At 49.5% G+C, this 26,529-nt stretch overlaps 2 protein-coding genes and 1 long non-coding RNA gene across 3 annotated transcripts in view; all 3 read left to right on the forward strand.

The window, feature by feature from the left end:
- zc3h3 (zinc finger CCCH-type containing 3) overlaps nt 1–16,499 on the forward strand; it is a 48,835-nt gene extending 32,336 nt beyond the window's left edge. The window contains exons 5-12 of the mRNA XM_076045693.1: nt 780–949; nt 3,839–3,917; nt 4,217–4,372; nt 4,626–4,695; nt 7,096–7,227; nt 12,596–12,759; nt 12,872–13,032; nt 16,205–16,499. Of these exons, the coding sequence (XP_075901808.1) occupies nt 780–949; nt 3,839–3,917; nt 4,217–4,372; nt 4,626–4,695; nt 7,096–7,227; nt 12,596–12,759; nt 12,872–13,032; nt 16,205–16,236 (964 nt within the window). The 3' untranslated portion in view covers nt 16,237–16,499. The remainder of the gene's footprint in view (nt 1–779; nt 950–3,838; nt 3,918–4,216; nt 4,373–4,625; nt 4,696–7,095; nt 7,228–12,595; nt 12,760–12,871; nt 13,033–16,204) is intronic.
- On the forward strand, nt 7,713–12,186 carry LOC142901030 (uncharacterized). Its single transcript, XR_012928961.1, has 2 exons — nt 7,713–8,505; nt 8,550–12,186. It is a non-coding gene; the product is annotated as an uncharacterized LOC142901030 (long non-coding RNA).
- Nucleotides 16,500–25,107: 8,608 nt separating the features above from the next.
- Nucleotides 25,108–26,235, forward strand: mafaa (MAF bZIP transcription factor Aa). The gene has a single exon (XM_076045597.1). The coding sequence runs from the start codon at nt 25,157–25,159 to the stop codon at nt 26,210–26,212; it is 1,056 nt and encodes a 351-aa protein (XP_075901712.1). The 5' UTR covers nt 25,108–25,156; the 3' UTR covers nt 26,213–26,235.
- Nucleotides 26,236–26,529: the final 294 nt, after the last annotated feature.

The raw sequence follows: 26,529 nt of genomic DNA on the forward strand, positions 1-26,529 counted from the left end.
GAACTCTGGCTCCCAACCCATTTCCAGCCCATCTGAAACACAGCAGCAAATTACCTCCAGCGCCAGCCCCCTGCACACCAGCCCCAATTCAGCCCAAATAGAAGTGACAGGACAGTGCAATTTATCGCCATAACCCCCTGCACCACCACGACCACCAGCCCGCCAGCCAGCCAGCCAGCCAGCCAGCGGCTCTGCTGCACTACACAAGCTGGGGCTGCCCCACACCTGCACGCGGAGTGAAGGGTGAAGCCTCCGCAGTCTGCAGAGGCCGTTTTATGGCTTGCGTGCGCGCCGTACATACTGTTGCATTGTGATTCCGTACGTGCGTGCACGTGCGTAGACGTGCGCGTGGTCTATAAGCTCTCCGGTGTAGGGGCCAACCCCGCCGCCCTGGCCCCCTGCCCTGCCTATTATCTCATTGATTTCCTCCTCTCCTCTTTTCAATTCTCTCCATTTCCACACTGCCGTCCTTTCCATTAGAGGGGCAATTTAACAGAGTGCTGTGACATAGGAGGGTGCGAGGGTGGGCGGGAGACCTCAAGGATGGGAAACATAAAGTGAGGAGGGGAGATAAAGTGAGCGCTGAAGGAGCCCAGGGAGCAGCGAGCGGATGATAATCTCGCAGCTCCAAAAAAAATGGCTGTAATTTTGCCGTCTTTGTATTTAACGGTCGAGCAAAACGGCGAATCAAAGTGAAATTGAAATGACTTCCGGCTCGCGGTGGGTTTCATTCGGAGGTGTCACGTGTCCTCTTCGCTGTGTCTGTCCCGTCCCCTCAGGTCTTTCCTCCAGAATCGCCAGAGTCTTCGAACGCACCACTACAAGCAGCCGTCGCCCTCGCAGCGCTGGAGGGGGAGCAGCATGTGCTGGATCCGCGGCTCCCTGTATCGCGTGTCGGCCAATAAGCTGTCTCGCACCGTGGGCTCCAGCATGTCGATCAACAGGACAGGTACCGCAGTGTCGAGCCACTGATAAGACAAACAAGCAATGAATGGTATGCGTATGAATAACGTGCAATGAACGGAGTCTTGAAAGGTCCTGTGCTCCGCTGGTGGTCTACTGCTTCACCTTTTCAGCAGCCGTCATTCGCTGCGTTTCCACGACCCCTATAGAATCGCGCAAAACCTAAACATGGCAAAAAAAAAATGTTTAGCCAGAAATTGGAATCTCTTCCAAATATCGCGATAAAAAACACCTGGGAAAAACCTCGCAAATACGGCTCAAAGGTTTCATGAGGTGGTTTTTCACACGTATCCACATTGAGGGATATCGCAAAAGTCTCATGGAAACACTTCACACTGACCTGTCAGCGGACGTGACGTTTGTCCAAGTGTAGCCGTTTCCATCAGCAGCTTTTTTATCGCGATATTTCGGTTTTGTGCAATTCCACCGGTGATGGAAACGCAGCCGGCGTTGCGCACAGCCGATAAGGAAGTAGTTATTCATGTTTGTGGCTGCAGTTCCATCCACATGTGCTCTAATGGACTTACAGGAGCCGGCTGGATTTGCCATCTGAAATAATAAAGTTGTCATCCGTCAGGGCAGTGAGGGGGAGGGTCCAGAGAGCCGGACGGTGCAGATTAAAGCCAGATCTGCCTCCCGGCTCCTTTTACACATTCTCTAGCCGCCTCACCTACAGAGGAAATTGAAGAGGTCCATTTTGTTAAAACTCGTGACTGGCATCCAAAAGCACATGTTCCCACCTCCTGCCAGAGCGCCGGCTCAGGTGTCCCCCCAGTTATGGACTGTTCTTGCGGTCTCATATCCTCCACCCGGCCAGCTTCACATTTGTTCCTGGTGCGATGCCACCGTCCTGCCAGCGCAGCGGCCCGGCCAAAAAGTTCCAAAATTAGAGCTTTGAATGAACTGTGATCCGTAACCTCAGCCTGCTTGTCCTCTTCTCCTCTCCCGTGCATGCCAGCTCCCGGCACACACACACACACACACACACACACACACATATCTGCATTTGCCTTTAAATTTATGGAGTGCAGGGGGTGCACGGTGTTTATGATGCTCTCTGTCAGGGTTGGACGTCACGTTTGGCTTTGGCAGCAGCAATGTGTCAAAGTTGCTCTGTATAAATAACCAGGCGCATTTCAAGTTGGCGTTGCATCTGACCACGCGTGCACACACACACACACACACACACACACGCACACACACCTTAGCCGTGTGATGTGCATTTTCTATACAAAGAATTGTCAGAACTTGCTCTCTGCGAGGTTAAAAAAAAACAATGACACTGAAGATAGAAAAGCAAAAAAAAAAGCAAAAGAAATATAAAAAGATATTGGCTCCTTTTTCCATTCTGAACTTCAGTGTTTAATGTCTATTTGGAAATTTGCTGTTGGAAATATAAGATCAAAAATCTTAAAATTTGAAAACTTGAATTTTTCCTTCTTTTTTTTACAGCACCACACAAAAAACACAAAACTATAATTAGAAAATAAAAGCAGTTATCTATTAAAAAATGCAATATCTAAATATATAGATACAAAATGTATAAAAAATATCTTCTAAAATAAGAACAATGAAATGGAGAGAAAGAACAGAAGGAGAAGGGGGAGAGAAGGAAAGGAAAGGGAGTTGGGGGCGGGGCTCCTTCAGTCAGCAGGAGTTGAGAGCGTCAGAGAAGCTGAGGACAGAACCTCACTTCTGTTGGAAAGTTTCCAGATGAGCTCAGACAGAACACCCGATTCTTCCCAATCTCCAAAAGGTCACATCTCACTGAGGCCCGCAGGTGGTGGACTTCCATAGTAATAGCAGGTGGTGTGTAAGAACTGAAAACCATTCAGTCCCAGTGCTGGAGGTGAATCATGAGTCTTCAGGGACACTGGAGAAACAGCACCAGGGGATGAAGAGTATTTCTTAATTTGAGTGAAAGCAGCGATTTCCAGGAGAATAAAACCTGCGGGTTAAATTACAGGCTGAATGATGACATTCATCACAGCTGCATACAACATCAGGACACATTAGTGACAGTCAACCTTGGGATGAGTCAATTCTAAACAGCTCTGACGTGAACTTTGTATACATAAGTGTGGAAACGCACCTGTTGAGCCTGAGTGAGAAGTTCTGAGGGCAACGTCTCTCTGAAATAATGTATATTTCAGAGAGGTTACTGCAAAACAGGAGCACCAGCCCACATATTGCAGTAGTTTTAGACATCAAATCGTCACTTTGCACAAGGCAGTGAACCAGAGTCATACAACAAGAACGGACCTCAACTGAACAAAAGCATTAAGTCATGAAAATGTAGTTTTAGGGCTGTGAAAACTGAGAGAAAATTTGTGCAAGTAAAAAAAAACAACAACACAACACAACAAGGTTTTAAATATGTATGAGCCTTCTCTTCATATTCGGGTCAGTGGAGCACAACAAAAGAAAACACAAGTTAATGGATTTCACCCGCTTTGGAACCAAAAAACAGAAATGAGTGAGTTGATGTTTGAAGCAGCTGAAGTGTGTTGGACCTACTAAGTGCTGCAGAACTTATGTACACATGTACTGACATACTGTCCACACACACAGCCTCGCAATGTAGGGATGTCACGTCGTTTTGAGACTCGGTGACAGACTCAGTCGTCCCGCCACTCTCTCGGTGAGCCAAACTACCTTCGCCATCGACGAGTAGATGGCATAATTTATGACTTGCCTCACTCAGTGGCCCGGCTGTGTCCCGCGGGCCGTGCTTTGCCCAGGTCTGTCCTGGGGAGTCCCGTTGCTACAAACCCGCTTTGATCGAACGTCCGTTGTATTTTTGAATTGACCTGTAAACCAAAGTGAGCAGAAGCTCCTGTGTCGCTGACGTCTCTCCGTTCTCCTGCTCTTTCAGGGAGGCCCTCCAGCAGCGGCCACTCGTGGGCCGCCAGCCCCGTCTTGAACCGGCCCTCCGCCACTCGTCATCTGGCCTGGTCAGATTCTTGCACCATCACCCTGTCTCACTGCTTCTATTTTTTCCCCGAGTGCCCTCATCGAAGCGCATTTCGTGAAATCAAACCCAGCCAAGCTCCCCCCCGCACCCGATCCTTCCCTCCACTTTAGCTCCCCTTTCATCACCGTCAGCCGGCGGCCACTGCCGAATCCCCGTCAATTACAACAGCACATGTCGAGCGACAGGAGTCCAAGCTGTTGAATCTTTCACGGGGAATGTGTGAACTTAGCCAGTAAACCACGCCGCCAGGTTGACTTGCACTGTGTTTCTCTGAACCAGCCGCGCGGTCCAGCGCAGCCTGGCCATCATCAGGCAGGCCCAGCAGAAGAAGCAGCCCAAGCAGTACTGCATGTACTACAACCGCTTTGGCAAGTGCAACCGTGGCACCAGCTGCCCCTATATCCATGATCCAGACAAGGTGGCTGTCTGCACCAGGTAATTTAACACACGTCCCAGCTTTGATGAGCAAGGGCCACTTTGCTGGTTTCAGTTCTGGGCTGGGATTAACTGGGCTTTAAGGGGCTTTAGCTCCAGAGCTTTCTCAGGTGGATGCCATGGGCTAGTGTTGTCGTCCTCCACATTGGTCTCGGTCCCAGGACCACTTCTTAAGGGCTCACCTCTCCTCACTCACTCACTGGCCTCAATCATACATCATACAAAGTCTTATTTCTTTCATTTGTCTATTCAGGTTCTTGAGGGGCACTTGCAAGCAAGCAGATGGAACCTGCCCGTTTTCACACAAGGTGGCCAAGGAGAAGGTAACTGGACAGCAAGCGCAGCCGACATCCCGGACAAGCGTGACCATTGATGGGTTTTCGACGACAACCTGATCTGAAAAAAATACCAGAAACATGGAAGACACTCGCCAAAGCTCCAACGTGTCACTGAAGCTGCGTTTCCATCGCCCCTAGAGTTGCTCATAACCGAAAGTCCTAAAAGTCGCCAAATGACGTCATCATCTAATTTACATAATTGACCATTTGCTCTTGATTGCAATGTAATGACACCAGGAAAAGTCGCCAGATTTGTCGCTAGTCGCTTTTGACAAAAAAACCCCCGACTTTTTTGGGGGGAGAAAGTCGCCAAGATCAGCTTTGTCTGTTTCAACAGAGACATTTTGGGGCAATGAGGGCAGCCAATAGGAGACGTTCTGAGGCAATGAGGGCAGCCTAGGATAGGAGACCTGAGTTGCTGTACTTGTGCCGATTTGCTCAGCCCCAGTATTGAGTTTGTTTGCGAAGCAGAAACGATATTGCGACACCAAGTGGACACATTTAGAACAGCACTTTCTTCCATTGAAAAATTGCAGTTTTTATATTTTGCAAAATCATCTTGCAGGCCAGAAAAAAAAAACAGTTTGCGGGCCCGATCCGGCACGCGGGCCGTATGTTTGGCACCCCCGATATAGGGGAATATTGCAAAAGTGTCATTGAACAACTGGCGACACGCAGCCCGCGTCTGCTGTCTCTGTGGGAGAAAGTGACGCTCTGAGTAAACAGCTTCTTTTTTAGTCTCCCTGAGACAAACAATCCACGACAGGTGCTTCACTTTCTCTCACACACACACACTGACACAATGTCGTGCACCTGTGTCGGATGTCACCCTTTGACTTCAGTGCTGAGAGCCCAGCTGTCTGTCTGCAATGGCGCCCACTCCCCCCCCCCACCCCGCCAACCACTGGCCCATCCTTCCACTCCACATTCCTGCTCCTGCTTCATGGAGCCCTCCTGCACAATGAGGCTCAGGGAGGGGAGGGAGGGGTTTTTAGGGGCGGTGGTGGGAGGGACCCGGGGGTACCAGAGCCATACACCCATCAGCCCCACAAACCTGATCCGGGCGCAAGAACTGATAGTCCTGCAGACCCCCCCCACCCCCCCGCCCATCACTAGCACGCTGCCACGCATAGCTGGAAACCAGACACCCACTGGCACTCCACTCCCCTGGCATTATACTTCCTTGTATAACCCCTGGAACACTACCCCATGACCTGCACCCCCCCTCCACCACCACCACCACCACCAGCACCACCCACACTGGGAGCACATAAACACATCATGGGAGCTGCTGGACGACTGGAGCCGTGGCCTGGATAAATATTTCCATAACAGTTAATTAGGTAGGAGTGATCCCATCCCAACAAGGAGGAGCCCCTCACACTGTGCCCCCCCCCCAACCCCCACCCCACCCACCACCACCACCACCTCCAGGCTGGCCCTGGTGCTCCCCACCCTGCCACCCTGGTGGGTATATTTAGACCAGGCGACCTCCAGCACCGCCAAGGCTGCTGGCCCACGCACACAAACTGAGCAGTCATGGTAACCCCCCCCCCACCCCAACCACACACACACACACACACACACACACACACTCTGCTGTCAACTGCAATTAAGGTCATTTAGCCGCTCAGTGAGATGGATGGCTGGACCCTGCCAGCAGGTCTGAAGAGGAGCGGATCGCTGCAAACACGTCTGGGTTACACATGCGTGTAAAGTGACGCAATCTGGCGCCGCGGTCGCCGGGTCGGGCGGTCAATTCCACCGAGTAGTTTCTGATGACGTGGCTGGATTAACATCCAGACAAGAGTGTAGATGACCGTCCTCGTTCCTCTCGCCGTCACCGTGTGTTGGACACCAGCTGCGCTTCCAGGACTCCCAGAATTGCGCAAAGGCAGAAATATGGCGATTTAAAAACCCGGTGATGGAAACAAAGCACTCAACACCGACAACTTCCATCCCGTCTTTCACATCTTCCTGTGGTTGCAGTAGAAGTTCAGACCGTGGCTGTGGTCGCATGAGCTCATGAACTGAAATCATGTTCAGATATTATTTCTACCTCAACGTTTATATTGTCAACTATGTTAAAGATGTAGTTTTGGGCACCCTTGAAAATGTGCAGTCTGCATTGATAATATTTTGACAATGGGAATATTACATTAATATTGCAAGTACAAATATCCATGTGCAGTCTTCAAAAATAACTTTGAATTTACGGATTGTAGTAAAAACAAAAAAAAAAACAGAAGCTCAGGTCGAAACATGTTAATATATCGAACAGTTTAGCGTCCCAGGCGTTGATGGCGCCCTCGTCACCTGGACTCTGAGCGCTTCTCCAGGAGGTTGTCTCAGGCCGCTCCTCTCTGCCTCTCTGCCTCTCTGCAGATGCCCGTGTGCTCCTACTTCCTGAGGGGAATCTGCAACAACAACGACTGCCCCTACAGCCACGTCTACGTGTCGCACAAGGCCAAAGTGTGCGACGACTTTGTCAAAGGCTACTGTCCCGAGGGCGAGAAGGTACCGCTCGCCTTTGCACTGACGACAGACCCGATTCAGTCACGTTGGGTTCGGATGCGTTTGTCTTCTTTCTGTCGTTCTGCTGCCGTTTTTCATTTTTATATCGAGTCCACACTATTAAACATTAGTGAAGCATTAGTAAATACTGAATGCATCTTTTATAGAGCATGTTTCTGACATGAAGACTCATTAGTATGTAGTTTATAAACACAGTTGTAAAAATCTATTGGAAAATAAAGGTGAGGGTTTTTATAAAAAATCTACGAAACACGATTTATAAATGTATTTTTTTTTTAATCCTCAACTAATGCTTAATAGTGTGTAATTATTATAAAGTGTTTCCCATATGAAGTCATAACAAAGCAGGTAAGCTGTAAACAGGGAACACATGTTTAAAAACCTTACAGGATGACTTTTTTCCACTTATTTCCAAGGATTTCCTCTCGAACCGCTCTGGCCATTCACTGGCCGGTGCTCAGTGCAGGTTGGGGGGTGGTGGTGGTGGGCGGGGTTATCGGCCTATCAGTCGGCTGGAGCTGGCGGAGCTGCGCTGTCATCAGCGCTGGTCCAACTGCAAAGGCCGGCTGCTGCGACGCACTGGATGGTTTCTGCAGTGCGTTGACGCCATCGTCTGATCGATGTCCTCCCAACGTATAATTATATTGTACAGCATGCACGTGCTGCCGCTGCCGTTAAAGTGAGGCTTAGAAAAACAAGTGCGTTGGTAACCAATCTGCCCACCAGACACACACACACACACACACACACACACACACACAGGCAGGAACAGCTGCAGGGGGCAGTGGTCCATAATGGCATAGCTGTAGTGTTTGAGTGGCACATTTCAGGCCTGATGAGTATCAGAGAGCCACACATGACTTAAAACACCCCGGTCAACACACACACACACACACACACACACACACACAGCCTTCCTCTGCATTCTTCTCCGTCACTCTGCAGGGCTAGCTGCACGGCTAGCTGCACGGCTAGCTGCAGGGCTAGCTGCAACGGCTAGCTGCACGGCTGGTGTTTTTATCTCTCTTTGTCTCCCCCTTTCGTCCTCGCCTCTCCCTGCTTTCATTTCAGTGTCAAGTGTGAAACAAATGCTTTTTCACACTGTCAGACCTCATTTAAATGTCACGCGGGGAAATGAGGATATAGAGAACAAAGGGGATATTAATATTTATTCTATTAGCTGAAGTGCTTAGGTCTGTGATTTTCGCTTTTCTGTGCACGTGTGTGTGTGTGTGTGTGTGTGTGTGTGTGTGTGTGTGTGTGTGTGTGTGTGTGTGTGTGTATGTTTGTGTGTGTTTGTGGAGTTGTGGACTGCGAGGCTCTGGTGGCTCTATGATGGATAGCAGGCAGTAATTATGGATGGGGAAAAGTGCTGAGGATGGCACTTCAGGCCAGGCAGGCAGACACTCCAGCGGCTCAGGGGTTAAGTCTGCTCCTTGCTTTCATCCACCTCCTCCTCCTCCACCTTGCCACCCCTCCTCCTCCTCCCCACCTCCTCCTTGCAGACCCGCCACCAGCCTGCATCTTCATGCTTTTGTCTTACACTCAAGTGCTTCTTTGTCTTTTAGCATTTCTTTTTTCCCCTCCTCATTGCTTTGATTGTTCCCTTGGTGCAGCTGCCGAATCTCCCTCCCAGCACCTTCCAACAGGAAGTTGAACACCGCTGCTTGCTGCTGCGTTTGACGATGCATTGTTTTGTCTTGATGTAAAAAGGCCCTTCTGCAGAAAGAGAGATGCCTCCAGAGATCCTTGTTGGAATTTGTGCGTCTGAGTAAATATTTTTGGCCTGCAGGTATTAAAGCATCTTACATAACCAACAACTTTTTTTTTTTTTTTTTTTTTTTTTTTCTTAAAGCCCTCAGTGTTCAGTCATTATTTTTCAAAAGTGCAGATAAAATTGCTAACAGATCCAGAATTTGTTTTTGTTTTTTTTTAAATATTTCCTCCTGCATGAATTATGTGGCCCTGCGATGAACTGGTGACTTGTCCAGGGTGCCACCCTGCCTTCGCCCTAAGACAGCTGGGAGAGGCTCCAGCAGAGCCCCGAGACCCTGAATAGGAATAAGCGGGTGTAGAAGATGAATGAATGAATGAATGAATGAATGAATGAATGAATGAATTGTGTGGCGTACCAATGCTGTTGGGTTAAACGTCTCCTCCAGTAGAAGTTGCTGCACGTCAGCTGCAGTGACGGTACAAAGTGCAGTGAGTCTCTGTACTGCTGGCACCGGTGTCGGTGTGTTCTGATCTCTGGACGCTGCTCCTGACAAGTGGCAGTTTCAATATGTTTTAAGTCAGAGATGTGAGTGTATATGTTTGTATTCTATCCTCCCTCCTCCTGTCTTTTTCCCGTGCCTCTGTTGCTCATTCTCTCAGTCTGTGGGTGAATGTGCTGACTCCTCTTGGTTTTGGCCCAGCACAGAGCTCTTTAATGGGCCAAAGAGACATCCAAGCATTCCTTTAATCAAGAGGAGGATTGTTAACTTTGTGTTTGATGATGGCACTTTGTCTACTCCCCACCCCCCTTCTGTCATTTTCTTTCTTGCTTCATTTTCATCAATCTATTTATGACAATGAAGAAAAATGGAACCCTCGACTGTCAGTTTCTCCTCCACAATCTGTTTTGCCACACTTACAGGACAGCTTTGGTAATGGGTTACTCATAAAATTGTAGAAATTTCTTGGCACATCACCATTGTTGTTTGCAGTATTAAATAATGGTAACACAAACGACCTCCGGGTTTCTCCATCATTGCACACAAGAACGTTGAAGTTTCCCCGGAGAGCTTTGGGTTCCCCGGACAGCAGCCCCAGGGATGGAGACACCCAGAAGCTCCCAGCATGGCAGGCTAATCTGCACTGCAGTTGGTTTTGCCACAGACAGAAACTTGAAGTCCGATGGAGGCAACCCTCCAGCTCAGCCAGTGCTGCTAACCTGAGGAGACTCCAGGAAGGTCCAACCCTGTCCAGGAGCCAGGAGTCTAGATCCAGGGCCAGAACAAAGGTCTGCCCAACTCTTATCTAGTTGGTGCTGCTCCACCTCCTGCACCAGCTCTGACTCCTCAGCTGGAGAGGTACTGCACCGTGAACCTAGAACCAGTCTAGACCACTAGGGTCTAGCAGTCCCAGGACTTCCAAGGCTCGTCCCAATTCCCAAAAGTCCTTAGGACGCTCAAAATGCACCCTCGTTTTAGCCGATCTGCAAGGCTGCACCGCTACTATCCTTTGCGTACTTGGGTATCCCATGATGCTTTGCGTGCTGCTGCAAAGCATCCTGGGATCCTGGGAAGTCAGCTGAAATTAGCGCCATCTACTGGCAAAGACACTTCGTATAAATTTAAGTATTGAAATTTCACATCAAATATTCAGTTTTTAACATCAGTTTTTATTTATTTGATCATCCAACGCCATCGTTAGCTGGAGAACCAATGGTTAGCTTGATGCTATGAAAACGTTACTTCCGGGGTTGGCCAGCAGGAGGGAACGGCGGTGACGCAACGAGGAAATACGCCGAAGGCTAGACCGTCCCGTGTGGTTACCGGGGCGGTGGGTTTGGTCCGTCCTGCTAGGCCGGGTCCTGGGAGAACGCTTCCTTCAGACGGAGGACACTCGGTTTGAAGGGTGCAGACCCTGAATTGAGACTCAGCACCAGTGTCACCTGCACTCAGTCTGTCTTTGATATCCTCCCCCTGCAAGCTGTGGGTCCACTAGAAAATTGTGCATGTCTAATTTCAAATGATTATTTTTAATATCACACAAAATAGTTTCAAACATATTTTTTCAATTTTTTGGGGAGTTCACTGCTGCTTTTAATCCAAATCTGATTTCATCAGATGGCACCGAGTAGCTTTCGGTATCCCAGAAGGTTTTATAACCGAAAACCAGATGAAACATTGACACCGGCAAACAAGCAAACGCTGTTGCAGATCAGGACCTCGTTCAACTCCTTACCTCACCAACAGTGGTCCGGACCTGTGGAGTACAATGTGCCGGCCAGCTGACCCCCCCCCACCCTGGCACCCAAGGGTGCATGAGCATGGGTGTTAGGGCAAGGGAGTGTATCTCATGCTCCCAAGGAAATTGATCTTAAGGTCCCCCCCGCCCCCACCCACTCAACCCCCCACCTTCTCACACACATCCCCCGATACTCACTCTATTTCTGGAACAAATCTGCTTTCCAGCCCTGCACTCACCCTGCAAAACACACACACGCTGCCTGCAGCCTGCACCCTTGTGCGAATATAATTAGCTTTTTCTGACAGGTGGGCCAGATCGGATCTCGTGGAGAATGAAGCCACCTATTTACACCCTTAAAACACTGTCATGCATACTCTGTTGAAAACATGCATGTGAAAGCCTACTCTGCCGTGCACAATGCTCTCCAGAGTGGCACTAACAGTGACCCACTTGCATGTGAAGAGAGATGGTTTTTAAAAGCTAGGCTAGGCTCGGCTAGGCTAGGCTAGGCTAGGCTACTTGCTATTGGAGCAATTGTTGCTCAGCATGCCATGCAGTTGTGTTTGCCATGAGTTCGGTTGTAAGGATGCATGGTCCCACACACACAGGAGAACTTGAACTTCTGGGGAGAAGAAAGTTTATGATTAAGTATATATGTTAAATGTTGTGGGTCTACATGGCTCCAACCCTTTCTAGATACACTAGCAGTCAACAGGTTGGACTCCACCCTATGAATGGGATGTCTTGTCTTTCACTCTCATGACTGTTGACGTTGCAGTTTCTCACCGAAGGCATCAGAACTCCGTGTGAACACGCATGGAATTATGGAGTCAAACAACTCAAACACGTTTTATATTGAAATTCTTCCAAACAGCCTCCTTTCATAAAAAGCATATTTAGAGTTATTGAAGGTGTTTTTCTTTGCTACGTAATGACGTATCTCGCTCATATAGTTGATGTCTTCAGTTTCTATCTGCAGTGATGAAAGTTGTAAAGATTAAAAAAAAAAAAAAAAAAAAAAAAAAAAAAATTGCATGAGAAGGTGTGTCCAAACTTTTGACTGGTAGTGTGCATATATACAGTATATTATCTGTGTTGTATTTCATACACTGGCCAATGTGTATTGTATTGTATTGTATTGTATTGTCCTGCTTGAAGTAAAAGTCCTCTCTTTTCATCAATTAAACTCAACGTTTGTGTTTTATGAGGATTCTTAATGCATTTTTTTGTTTGTTTTGAGGTATTTAGTGTGAGTAGCAGCCAAAATGAAGAACTAAAGAAAATATATATACATATATATATATATATATATATATATATTGTGTCCATGTTGTGCATTTGTGATTTCTACCCTGAAGACAGAGGTGCTAATCTTGGTCTCTCCTACCACCAGTGTAAGAAGAAGCACACTCTGGAGTGCCCGGACTTCTTGAAGACCGGTTCCTGCCCACGACGAGCCCACTGCAAACTGCAACACCACCGCGGACCCAAAAGACACGGCGGCCTGTCCTCCTCCACGCCGGCCAAGAGAGCCAGAACCAAGGATCCTTGCAGGAGGTCAGGGCAGCCTGTCGCCATCCAAAAACCACTCGACACCTTCAAAATCATTCAATGTGTCCTGTTCCACCACCCCCCCGCTCCCTCCACCCCCCCCCCACCCCCTCCCCAGGCCCCACTTGTCTGTTGTCGTGCTGCAAGGTTCTCAGGCAACACCAGAGACCCCCACCACCAAAGGACCACTGGAGCTTCCATCATTCATCTCGCTGTCCAGCTCCCCGGAGGAGGCCGACGCTCCAGATGCACCAGGGGGCGACTCTCCAAAAGTCAAAGGTATAAAAATATTCATATACTCCACAGGCGTTGCAGACGTCACCGTGTCTCCATGGACAGAAAATATTCCTGAATAAAAATTAAAATGCATCTGTTTATCTACTGAGCTCTAAACTACGGAAGAGGATGAGGGCCACAAGAAGAGAAAAAATTGAGGACAGAATTGCAGCATTTAGATAGAGTTCCTAGCTGTCAATGGTCTTGAGAATGAAAGAAAATACATTATCTATATTTATTATACAGTTGTACACTGTTTGACTGCTCTTGTATTTTAAAAAGTGACAACATTTAAATCATTTTCGATATTTCACATTAAAACGACCCAAAAATTGATTTCAGTTTTCTTCTCTACTTAGAATTGTAGAAGGGTTTGGAAAAATCCTTTGTTTTTATTGAATCTATACAATTACATACACACCTGAAGATCGGTCAGTCGGTTTCCTTGCTTTTTATGAATATAATTCAGCCTAAGAACCTCCGGCCCCTCCTCTAATTGCCCCAGATTGACTGTGATTCTCCGTCGAGGTGCGAAGATCATTTCATTGACGGAAGCTTTTGCCAGCGGCTCAGTTCCTGGGAGGAGTGGGCGGGGCTCTCGGGTGCTTGTGGAGCTGGAGACAGATAATGATGATGAGGACCGTGCGGTGGGCTCTCGGGGGGAGGGGCAACAGTGCGGCCATAATGTTGAGGTTGTGGGGTGGCGGCGGCACAGCTGAGCCCTGCGTTGACAGACTTGACGGATGGAGGATTTGAGAAGGAACTGCTGGGCACCCCCTCCCCCGCTGTCCTGGACCCTTCCCACCCAGGTTTGATCCAGCGCCTGACCACCCCCCCCCCCACCCTGCACACCTGCTGGCTGATACCGGAACCACCATCTAGAAACCCTAGATGATGGTTCCAGTATCATCCTTACCTCTGACCCTGGCGGGATACCTTCAGTTATTGCTCAACCTTAAATAATATATTCTGGGTCTGTTCAATGGGACATTAAATGGAATAAAGCAGCATTTCAGATTGAACAAATCTAATTAGAAAGAATTACAAATAAAGAGATTGATTTGCATTTGCACTTTTTACATATTCGTAAATTCTCATTCTCGTAGTTTGATCCCATTCTGTTTTCCAGAACCCAACACCCAACTGACCACTTCAGCCCCGTCTTTCAAATCTCCCTGTAGTTCAGACCATGGCTGGTGGTCTCGGTCTCAGACTGGACGGTTTTCGATCCAGACCAGTGGAGACTCAGCCAACACTGTAATAACACAATAATAAGAGAATATAATCCAGCTGCCACCTGCCCTCTTATTCCTACTTCATTTATTTTTTAATTTTATGAATCAACAATGTTTTTTTGAAAATGGTTCTAAATAGTTGGCAAAGCAGCAACATGTTGAAGAAACTGATGAATAGACTCCTTGCTGAGAAGAAGTGTTGCTGTTCCGTTTAGAAGCAAACTGGAATTTAAAAACGGTGCTGGTCAATTTCTTCTGGTTTGTTGTTATTTTTCTTTGTCTTGGTCTGGTCTCCATCTCGATGCTCTCTGGTCTTGATAAGGTCTTGGTCTGGTCTCAGTCTCGATGTTCTCTGGTCTTGATAAGGTCTTGGTCTGGTCTCAGTCTCGATGCTCTCTGGTCTTGATAAGGTCTTGGTCTCGATGTTGTCCGGTCTTGATAAGGTCTTGGTCTCGAGGCTCTCTGGTCTTGATAAGGTCTTGGTCTGGTCTCAGTCTCGATGCTCTCTGGTCTTGATACGGTCTTGGTCTGGTCTCAGTCTCGATGCTCGCTGGTCTTGATAAGGTCTTGGTCTCGATGCTGTCCGGTCTTGATAAGGTCTTGGTCTCGATGCTCTCTGGTCTCGATAAGGTCTTGGTCTGGTCTCAGTCTCGATGCTCTCTGGTCTCGATAAGGTCTTGGTCTGGTCTCAGTCTCGATGCTCTCTGGTCTTGATAAGGTCTTGGTCTGGTCTCAGTCTTGATGCTCTCTGGTCTTGATAAGGTCTTGATAAGGTCTTGATCTCAATGCTGTCCGGTCTTGATAAGGTCTTGGTCTGAGTTGGTGTGTCTGGACTACGCCGCCAGCGCTAACAACTCCATCCTTCAGAAGTGGTGGGCGTGTGTGTATAGCCGGGTGTTGGTGGCGAAGCCACAAATCAGTCAGTCCGAGCTCTCCATTCAGTCTGACCTCTTAATTTAACTTTCAACTCTCAATCAGACGGACAACAGCTGGCTGTGTCCCTGCGCGTCCTGTCGGCTTCTTTTAGGCGTTCTTGCTATATGAGTATTGTATGCCCCACCCCCCACCCCCCACACACATAGCACATTTCATAGTACATGTCCAGAAAGGAAGACTTCAGCGCAGCTGACCAACCTGCCTGGGATGTTGTTGTCACTCTTCCTCTTCCCTTCTTCTCTTTCAACCGTTCATATTTAGCTCCCTCTGCATGGAAACAAGCATGACCTTTGACCTGACCCCGGGTCATCTTGACCTCTTCCCCTTTGCCAACACACCAACGGCACCACTATATATCATAATATTGTTTCAGGAGATGTTGCCCTGGGTGTTCTGCTTGGATTTTCTGTCGTTTGTTTGTTTGTTTGTTTGTCTCAACGACTTTGTGTGCACAGAGTTCACCAGTGATTCTTCACTCACTCCTGCGTTTAGCAGTTATGACCGCTGCCACTGCCAGCGGCAACTGAACCAGTCTACAAATGACAGAGGAAGACCACACTGCACTTGACAGGATGAAGTTGGTGTACTGACACTGACTGGGATGGATGGATGGATGGATGGATGGATGGATGGATGGATGGATGGATAGATAGATAGATAGATAGATAGATAGATAGATAGATAGATAGATAGATAGATAGATAGATAGATAGATAGATAGATAGGGAAACTAAACTGTTGCTGCACCAAAAAAAACAGTAGAAAACTGAAGCTATACAATGTAATAAAGCAAACTGCAAGGAGACCCCGGATGTTCAACACTGCTTCTGAAAATGAACGTGCAAAGTCGCTGGTCAACAAGATGCTAATAGTACAATGCGGCCAAAGGTTGCAGGGTGACTTGAGTTGTGAGACTTCTTCCTTCCTGACTAAAAACTCACGGCTCCGTATCTCATGCTTCTATTCACACTTTTCCTTCACCTTTGCTGCTTTGTCCCTGACAGAGAAGAAGCTGCAGATCAAACCTCGGCTGTGACACCACCACCAGGAACCTCTGCACCGAGGTGCTGGTTCCTCATCAGTGCTTAGGCTCCACCCATTGTGCAGGTAAAGGAGGACTGACGTGCTGACGAATGTCTCTGCTGCTTCTCTCCCTCCGTGACGTCACTCAGGGCCACAAGTTTTATTTTGAGATGTTCGAACGCATCAGTTGCTTTTTTTTTTCTTTTTTTTTTGTATGTTTGCAGATTTTCCTACCTGGTTGTGTATTTTTTAGAAATAAACTATTCCTCAAGTTGACTTTTGCTCCACAGACTGTTTTTCCAAACACACTTGAAGTCAGTAAACTGAGAGCCAGGAAGCTGCGTTTCCATGACAAGTTTATCGCAAAACAAAAGCCATATTTCTCAACAATTACGATTTGCAATTCAGATCAATATTTCAATTTTCTTTTAGTAAAAGTGCCAGCGAGACGAGGAACGGAGAGAAACCATCCGTCGACAACAGATTAGGTCAATATACCTCTACATGGATACCTGTGGAAAATCTCCTCATCAGAGTGTCAAAACCTTTCGGCCGTATTTGCGAGGTTTTCCCAGGGTTTTTATCGCGATATTCTGGTTTTGCGCAATTCTAAGAGCAACGAAATTGCAGCTACAGTCCACCTTCTCTTCTGTCTCTGACTCTACGTCGATGATGGGATGATTTCCCTCCTTTCGTCTCGCAGGCACTTTTCCTAAAAAAAAATATATATATATTGATCTTAATTAGTGTTTTCAATATCTGGCTACACTTCCTCTCTCAGCTGTTTCCATCCACAGTTTTTCTCGCCATATTTACCGTAATTTCCGGACTATAAAGCGCACCTGAATATAAGCCGCAGCGGCTAAATTTAGGGGAAAAAACAAATGTGTTCATATACAAGCCGCAGGTGTTTCGTCAGGAAACGGGTCAGCGGAGCGGATCGGTTCGGCGGCTGCGAGCCTGCGATTCTGGACTCGCACCGCGGATCCTGTTTGCGGGGTCCCACTGGTCACCTCGGTTAATTGGTATGGAGTCGGACCAGAACTCGACAACAAGAGCAAGACAAGAGAACATACAGACGAGAGCGCGAGCGATCTCGCCAGATCGACTGCCTTGAACTTAACAGCTGCATCATATGCAATTCTTCCTTTGTTTTCCACAATGAGGGTTTGTGCATGAAAACTTCCTTTTGTACAAACCGTCTTGCTCTCGTTATGTATTTGCTTCCACTTTTGCTTTCGTTGTTCGCGCGAACTGCCTGTCTCACTCTTTCACGAGCCCACCCAAAAATCCATAAATTGAGAAGGTCCGCTAGTGGCCGTTAGCTGTAAAGAAAAACAAAAAAAACAACATAGATTAGCCACAGGGTTTCAAAGCATGGGGGAAAAGTAGCGGCTTATAGTCCGGAAATTACGGTATGTTTTTTTTGCATAATTCCAGTCCTAACGGAATGGCCGCTGGTGTTTGTGGGGAGCGGCGGTGTCGTCGCACCGCCTCAGCTTGCGTGTTCGGAAGCGTTTTCATGTGGAAGGTGGCGACAGAAGCTCGCAGTTCAGCCTTGGCCGTGGAGCTGGAGGCAGGACACATGAGCGGACGGTGACCTCATCCACACTAAGCCCTGGGACGCTGCGTGTAACCCGAGGAAGACAAATGCACTGGCTTACGCAAAGTTGAAGTGGTTTTCACAGAGTGGAGGAGGGGGGAGAGAGGGAGTCTTGGCGCTGGGGTTGGAGGGTGTGTTCAAGTCTGGACACCACAGGTGCGTTGTGTTGCGTGTTCCTGGGGTGGTGCTGTTGGGTGACCGTCAGTCAGAGCTCACTAGGACCAGGGTGCTGCAGCCAATCCCAGCTGTCTGCAGGGGAGGCGGGGCTACACCCTGGACAAACAAGCATGTGCACACACACACACACACACACACACACAAACACACACACCTATGGCCAATTTGGAGTTCCCAGTCAGCCAATGGGGAGGAAGCTGTGCTACAGAGAGAAGCTACTGGGTTGTTGCTTCTCACTATGATGTTGGAAGGCCTGGACCTGCTGGACCTGCTGGACCTGCTGGACTGGACAGCTGCCCTCTGGTAGAGACCTCAGTGCAGCCACCAACATTCACCCACACGCTGCACTGCACTGCACTGCACTGTACTGCACTGCACTGCTCCTTCCTTCCCTCAGAACTGAGAGTTTGAGCAGGATGACGTCCCTTAAGCACATCAAGAGACAAGAAGAAGAATTTAGTTTTCTTAATTTGTCCCAATTTATTTTACATTTTGCTAAATAAAAATAGACGAATAATTGATTTCCGTGTATTTGTCTGCCTCTGATGGAACACAAACCATTCATCTGGCCAAAATTTAATGACGATTGACAGTTGAGATTGAGCAAAGAAATTCAGCCCCTGTTATAACCACACTACACTACACTATAACCCTAACACTACACTACACTACACTATAACCACACTACACTATAACCCTAACACTGCACTATCACTACACTACATCTATAAACCACGCTGGCTGTAGTTGGTAACTTGTGTGGTGACAAGGAAACCTCACAAACTTTACAAGTAAACTATATATATATGGATGGAAATATATATATTTCCATCCATGTATATCCATATATATATATATATACACATATATATACAGCCCTTTTCTGAATTCCAAATGAACAATTATTCACAAACGTGTCAACAGTTTAAGTAGCTGCAGTTTGAAGCCAGTCCCACAGTGAGACGCTGGATGCAGCTTTCTGCAGTGTGTGTGCGTGTAGTGGTGGTGGGGGGGGGGCTCCTCCACACCTCGATTTTCTCTCACATCTATTGAGAGTGGAGGGTGAAGATGGAGAGCTCAACATGTTTCAGAGAAAAGGCCGACGACAGGGAGCCATCACTCTTCTGCCACTGCCTTATTCCCCCCCTCCGCCACACCCCCACCCACCCACGTTGCTCATCTCCGGCGCTCAAGACGTAAGTGCCTTAGACAGATGTCTGCTGCCACTTGTCTCAAGCCCACAACGTGAGCTGCTGAGCTCTGCAAACTCTAATTAAGATCAATATTTCAATTTTTTAGTAAAAGTGCCAGTGAGACGAGGAGACGAGGAACGGAGAGAAATCATCCGTCGACAAAAGACTGGGGGAGACAAAAGAGGAGGTCAAGTGTGATTCTTCATCCCGCTCGTGAACAACTTTCTTCTTCTGAGCCTCACGTGTGCATTTGGTTTATTATATACGAATGCAAAAGAACATAATGCAACCAGTAACCTGGGAGGAAGCCCCTCACCACCACTGAAAGGGGAAAAGGTCATTGACCCCAGGTTGATGCCAAGCTCATGTTTTGGGAGCAGAATTGATTATTTGATTATTAAAAAAATATTTATAACAATTTTAATCTATAGACTGGACGGGGGGGCGCTGACTAGTGGGGTCACAGTGGGGTCTAACGTGTCAGAGGGGGGGTAGCGGAGCAGCAGCAGATGGATGCTGTGTTTTGGTGCTCATAGGAAGGAGGAAACAATCTATCCTGGGATATTATGGAGAAAACAAAACATACTCAATTTGTAAGGGGAATTTCTTAACTGCAAAACACTGACATCCTTTCGTACTTTTTCAGCACTGTTCCACTCTTTCGTTCTCTGCATGCTGTGTCCTCACACCGTGGGCCGCCGAGTAGTAACGTGCATCATCTGCATATGTGTTCACACACCGGCAGTCAACAGTTTGGACACAGCTGTTTCTTCTTGATCTTGACTACTTTCTACACTGCAGACACACACAGCGAAGACAGCAAATATATCAGCAAGATATGTGGAAACATTTAAATACCTAAATATGTACTGTTGTATATATTTTATATGAAGGGTGGCTATTCTACATCATCTAGAATATAAAACTTGTTTCAGTTATTTCACTTTTCTTTTTTTTTTCAATACATATTCCATTTGTGTTCATTCGTAGTTTGGATGCCTTGAGTGACAATCTACACTGTCAGTAGTCGCGACAATGAAAAAAAACAAAAAACATTCAATCAGAAGAATGTGTCCAAACCTTTGACTGGTAGCGTATATACACATATGGTAGTATTGTCAATAAAGCTACCGTGAACCGTTCCTGTTTGTGATTGGCCAGTGGTCTGAAACAAACCTCAGTCCCCCGGCAGCCGACGACTGCGGGACCTTTCAAAGGTCAAAGGTCAGGCTGTGGAAACCCCTCCAGCCTGAGCTTCACTGTTATCCAACAAACTGTTTTGGCCGTGGGGGGGGGGGGGGGGGATAATAATCCTGCCACCAGTCCAGTGTTTGTGTGTTTCAGAGGAAAAAGTCAGCGTCGACACTCCTGGCTGAATAGACGCGGTGGTCCGTCCCCCTGACTGAAGCCTCTCAGTGCTCTCAACTCTAAGCTCCGCCGTTCGCTCGTCCTCACAGGCGTCTCCCGCGTCTCTGCACAATTCAAGCTGATCCCCCCCCCCCCAAAAGCAGCATTATGGCTTAGCAGTGACACCCCCACTCCTCTCTCCGGGCCTCAGATAACCCTGAGCCCCACCCCCCCTACCCCTCCAGCGGCAGCTCCTCCTCCGCCACCCCCCCCCGGACGTCTTGTCTCGAAGCACCGTGGATCCGCCACCTTGCTGATGTCCACTTTTCGCTTAAATCACTCTGAGGCCCGCTATGCAAAAGGGACAATGAAAAGCCTGACTTCAATAAAAATTTGATGTCTCAAGCCCCTCCCCTCCCCTCCCGCCCCGGCCACGGACACTACCCCCCTCGCAACTCCCCCCCCCCCGGTCTCTGACAATGAACGGACTTCAGCGGATCTTCTTAACGCCGGCTCCATTTCAATGCAGACTGCTTCGCTGGCCGTTTGCCGCTGGCCGCTGACTGACGCCATAATGACTTAGTCAACTTTGAAATACCTCGATATGATTTCCTGCCCTCTTCATCGCTTACTCTATTTTTCAGATTTTCAATCGAGCCAGCAGATTTTGGGGTTGGGTGGCGGGGGGGGGGGGGGGGGGGGGCTGGGTTTGTGTCCCCGTACGTGGCTCGGCTGATGCGGCAGGGCTTCTGTGCTCATATCTGGTCGTCCAAACTTTAATCCGTAGATTGAAATTGTTCATTTATGTTTAAACAACCCGTTTTGGCTCCTGACCCATGGCCTTGCCATGGCAACATTCAGGTTTATCACAATTGCAGGGGTCGCGGTCAAGCAGCTACAGTCCACCTCCTCTTCTGTCTCTGAGTCTCTGTGTCGATGATGGGATGATTTCTCTCCTTTCGTCTCGCTGGCACTTCTACTAAAAAAAAAAAAAATTGAACTATTGATCTTAATTAGAGTTTCCATATCTGGCTAAACTTCCTCTCTCTCCTCTTCACCTCCTCAGACAGCCAATACGTTCCACACATACATCACTCGCACACTGGAGGGGCATGGTGCACAATGATAGACACCCCTCCCCCTCCCTCCCTCCCTCCTCCCCTCCCCGACCCCCCCCGGTATCCCCGGCTTTGCCGTCCTGCTCCGATCATCGTATCGACATCCCGCTCAACCTCCTCCGGGAGGGAAAAAAAAAAGACAAATGTGTCCTGAGCTGCGCACTTAACCGTCCGTCGATCCTGGGAGATGAGACGGGATGCAATTTGTGGTTAATTGTGAAGGAAAGACCCCTGTAGAGCAGCGGCGGACGGCGGGGCTGCGCTCCAATCAATCACTATTGATAGATTTGGGGTAATTTGTGATGTCAGAAAGGTGGGGGGGGGGGGGGGTGGAGGGTTGGGGGCTTCCCTTTGAGTGAAGGCGGGACAATAAGTTGTTTTTAATAAAGCTAATGAGACGCAGTGTTGTTTTTTTTCTTTCTCCGTGTCGGGACTTAGCTTCTCTGGTATGATTCACTCATTCATTCATTGGTCTTCCATACCCGCTCCTTCCTGAGCTCAGGGCCCCCCGGGGGGGGGGGGGGGGGGGGTCTGCTGGAGCCTCTCCCAGCTGGTCACTGGGTGAAGGCAGGGTGACACCCTGGACAAGTCACCAGAGAACCTGGAGAGAAGCCAGCAGACACAGGGAGAACATGCAAACTCCACGCAGAAAGGTCCCAGGCCCGCAATCGAACCGACGACCGTCTTGTTGTGAGGCAGCAGCGCTGACGAATGAAGTGTCTAGAATAATTTTCTTTACCATTTTGCTGCTTTGCCAACTATTTTGAACCATTAAAAAAAACAACTTTGCTTCATAAAATTAAAAGATAAATGAACTGGGAATAACGGGGCAGGGTGTCACTCTGGGTGTCACCAACAGAGCCTAAAACGGCAGCAGCTGGATTCTTTTCTGTTATTATCGTGTTATTACAGTGTTATTGGCTGAGCCTCCACTGGTCTGGATCAAAAAAAATCCCGATACCCTTAAAGAGTGTTCTGAGACCAGGACCGACCTCCAGTACTGCACTGCTAGTTTTAGAATACTGCAGAAATGATGAAAGGCAGTGGGAGGCACGCAGTCAATGTTCAATTTAAAAATAAACAAAATGTTGAAATTTGCGACACATTCAGCTCATCCGACAATTATCTGGCGTCGTGGCTCAATATCAATGAATATCATGATAATAAAGAAAAAAAATTGGGAAAAAGTCTTTCATGTCTTTTTAGAACGTTTGTCTTTCAACAGCACCTAACAAGGTGAGCAGATCTACCACAGGCTGTCCACCTGATTGGATTTTTTTTTAAATTGCTTTCAGTGACCTGGAGAGCAAAACACCACTAATCCACGTCACCGTCTGCGCAACTCTCTTCTAATGAATTAATTACAGAGATTAGTGCGAGCAGGCAGGCAGGCAGGCAGGCAGGCAGGGGGGTCCCTGGTCCCACTGAGCAGTGCTGGAGATCTTCTGGAGGAAGCCATCCAGCAAAGGATGAGAGGATGAGATGATTGAGGAAGAGGGTGCAGACGCAGTGCCCTGCACTGGGTTTTCTATGCATTCTATTTATTCTACTCATAATAAATAAAATGAATTTTCCACTGCAACCTTGAAACTCGACGCGCGACTCGTTGCACAACCGAAGCAGCAGCAGGAAGCTGAACTTTCAACACGGTTCCAAGTAAACTGAGTTTTTCTGCTCCTCGCGACACAAGAGCCTCTCGCCTTACCCCTGCCGTGCCGTGCCGTGCCGGGCCGTGCAGTAGCACCTGCTCGGACGCTAGAGGGGGGGATCCGCCGCCTGCACCTGTTCCCCTCCCCTCCCCCACCGCCAGAGAGCCCGGCTCCCTTCGGCTCCCTTCGGCTCCGCTCGGCTCCGCTCGGCCTCGGCGGTCGGGTCTCCTCCCATTGGCCCGTCGCACCTCGGCTGTGGGAGGGTCGGGGAGGAGGGGGAGGGGAGGAGGGGGGGAGGAGGAGGAGGGCAAAGCTGGCGTGACTATAAGAGGCCGCAGCCTCCCAGCAGCTCAGTGACACAGCGTGGTCTGGCAGTGGAGGAGCAGCAGGAGGTGCAGCAGCAGCAGCAGTAGCAGGCAGCAGGAGGAAGAGGAGGAGGAGGAGGTGCACCAAGAGGGAAGACACAAGCAGGCAGGTGGAGTTTATGAGTTTAGCACCGCCCGCCTCAACCAGCGTCAAGCCAAGCCGGAGTCAGGCAGCAGCAGCTCGGACCAGGTGGAGAGAGAGGGAGAGCAGCAGTGGACCAAGCAAACACCTCCTGCCTGCCCAGTCAGCAGGAGCTCCGAACCGAACCGAACCGAATCATCTGCGTGAGAACTTGAGAACCAAAAAACTTTTTTTTTTTCTTTTTTTTTCACGTACCATTCCAGCGTGGATTCCTGAAGACTTTTTTTTTTTTTTTTTTTTTAATCAGTAGCAGTATTATTGCTATTACTGCCATCATCATCCTCTTCTTCATCACCGCTACTCCAACTACTGCAGTTATTGGCGCAGGCTTTGCACACGCGCTGCGACAACTTTGACCAACTCGGGGCCATGCTGCAGACTTTGTGAAGAAGAGGAGGAGGAGGAGGAGGAGGAGGAAGAGGACACGAGGAGCAGGATGCCGGGACGAGCTGCTCACTGACGCTCCATCCATCCATCCATCCATCCATCTTTTTATCTATCCATCCGTCTCTCCGGGACAGGCACGCGCACCCGCACGCGCGCACGGGCAGAGTCCCCCCTGAGAGGTGAGACGAGGACAGCAGCAGGAGCTCCAAATTCACCGGCGCTCCGGTTTCAGCAGCCGCTGCTGCCTCCCCCCCCTCCCTCCCCTCCCTCTGCCCCCACCTACACCCCCCACCCCCCACCAGCGGGGGGCTCCTCCTGGTATTAAAGCCGTGCCGTTCTGACCTGGGATAAGTTGTCAACAACGAGGCGCGCGCGGAGAAGAGGCGAGCTGGCAGGTGGCGCAACTTCATTTACGCGCGTCTCGAGCTGCGCGTGTATATATAGACAGTCGCGTTGAGGGGGGGTGAGAAGAGAGTGAAAGTTTCTGCAAGCCGCCCCCCCCACACACACACACACGCACACACACCGTGTGTGCGCGCGTGCGCGTCCATCTCTCTCTCTTTTTTTTTTTAAATCTCTTCATATTTACTGATTCGCATCTTTGCGCATTTTTTTTAAGCGCTTGTGCGGCCATAGAAGCTTTTCTAGCGGTCACACAGCTGCGTCTACTCCACACACACACACACACACACACACACACTGGCACACACACCTTGTGACAGTTAGTATTTTTTTTTTTTTTTGTCTTATAATTTTAATGTGAACAAACAAGGACGCGCAGGTGGAAACAAAAATGCGGCAATAGACGCCAACAGAAGAGTTTTAATAATCCAGCTGAATTAATTCATCACACACACACGTGTGTGTATCCGCGGAGGAGGAGGAGGAGGGGGGGGTCCCGCCCGCCGTCGGTTTGGCTGTGAGGGCGCCAGTCGTCGCATGGACTGCTGACATGGCCTCGGAGTTGGCCATGAGCGCCGAGCTGCCCAGCAGCCCGCTGGCCCTCGACTACGTCAACGACTTCGACCTGATGAAGTTCGAGGTGAAGAAGGAGCCGCCGGAGGCCGAGCGCTACTGCCACCGCCTGCCGTCCGGCTCGCTCTCCTCCACGCCCATCAGCACGCCCTGCTCCTCAGTGCCCTCCTCGCCCAGCTTCTGCGCCCCCAGCCCGGGCGCTCAGCCCGGCCAGGGTCTGGGAGGAGTCGGCGGAGGCGGAGGAGGAGGAGGCGGAGGCGGAGGAGGAGGAGGCGTGGGAGGAGGCAACAACAACAGCAGCAGCAGCAGCAGCGGCAGCGGCGGCGGCGGAGGCGGCGGCGGCAACCACATGGGCAAAGGGCAGCTGGAGGAGCTGTACTGGATCCCCAGCTACCAGCACCACCTCAACCCCGAGGCCCTCAACCTGACGCCAGAGGACGCGGTGGAGGCCCTGATCGGCAACGCCCACCACCACCACCACCACCACCAGGCCTACGAGAACTTCCGCGGCGGGCAGCAGTACATGGGCGAGGACTTGAGCGCCGCCTCGGCCAACCACCACCACAACCACCACCACCACCACCAGGCCCACCACCACCACCACCACCACCTGCACGGCCGGCTGGAGGAGCGCTTCTCCGACGAGCAGCTGGTGAGCATGACGGTGCGCGAGCTCAACCGCCAGCTGCGCGGCTTCAGCAAGGAGGAGGTCATCCGCCTCAAGCAGAAGCGCCGCACGCTCAAGAACCGCGGCTACGCGCAGTCCTGCCGCTTCAAGCGCGTGCAGCAGCGGCACATGCTGGAGACGGAGAAGTGCACGCTGCAGAGCCAGGTGGAGCAGCTCAAGCAGGACGTGGTGCGCCTGGCCAAGGAGCGGGACCTCTACAAGGAGAAGTACGAGAAGCTGGCCAGCCGCACGTACAGCGCGGCGGCGGCGGCGGCCAGGGATCTGGGCGGGAAGCAGCAGCAGCAGCAGCAGCAGCAGCAGCAGCAGGGTGGAGGAGGAGGTGGAGGAGGAGACTTCTTCCTGTGAGAGACTGGGAGCTGCAGCAGCAGCAGCAGAGAATTCCTCTTCAGCTGGTGGTTCTGTTTACTGGGTTCTGTTTCCTTTTGACTGACTGTAAACACAGGTGCAGCAGAGACTGTAGGCTGACCGTAAGTGTGTGTGTGTGTGTGTGTGTGTGTGTGTGTGTGTGTGTGTGTGTGTGTGTGTGTGTGTGTGCGTGTGTGTGTGTGAGAGTGAGAATGGTTTTTGGTCTCTAGTAGTTCTAATAAACTGGATGGATGGATGATGGATGGATGATGGATGGATGGATGGATGGATGATGGATGGATGATGGATGGATGATG

Source organism: Nelusetta ayraudi, unplaced genomic scaffold (genome assembly GCF_046127955.1).
Source record: "Nelusetta ayraudi isolate G7.1 ecotype Tasmania unplaced genomic scaffold, CSIRO-AGI_Nayr_v1 ptg000084l, whole genome shotgun sequence".
NCBI classification, from domain to species: domain Eukaryota; kingdom Metazoa; phylum Chordata; class Actinopteri; order Tetraodontiformes; family Monacanthidae; genus Nelusetta; species Nelusetta ayraudi.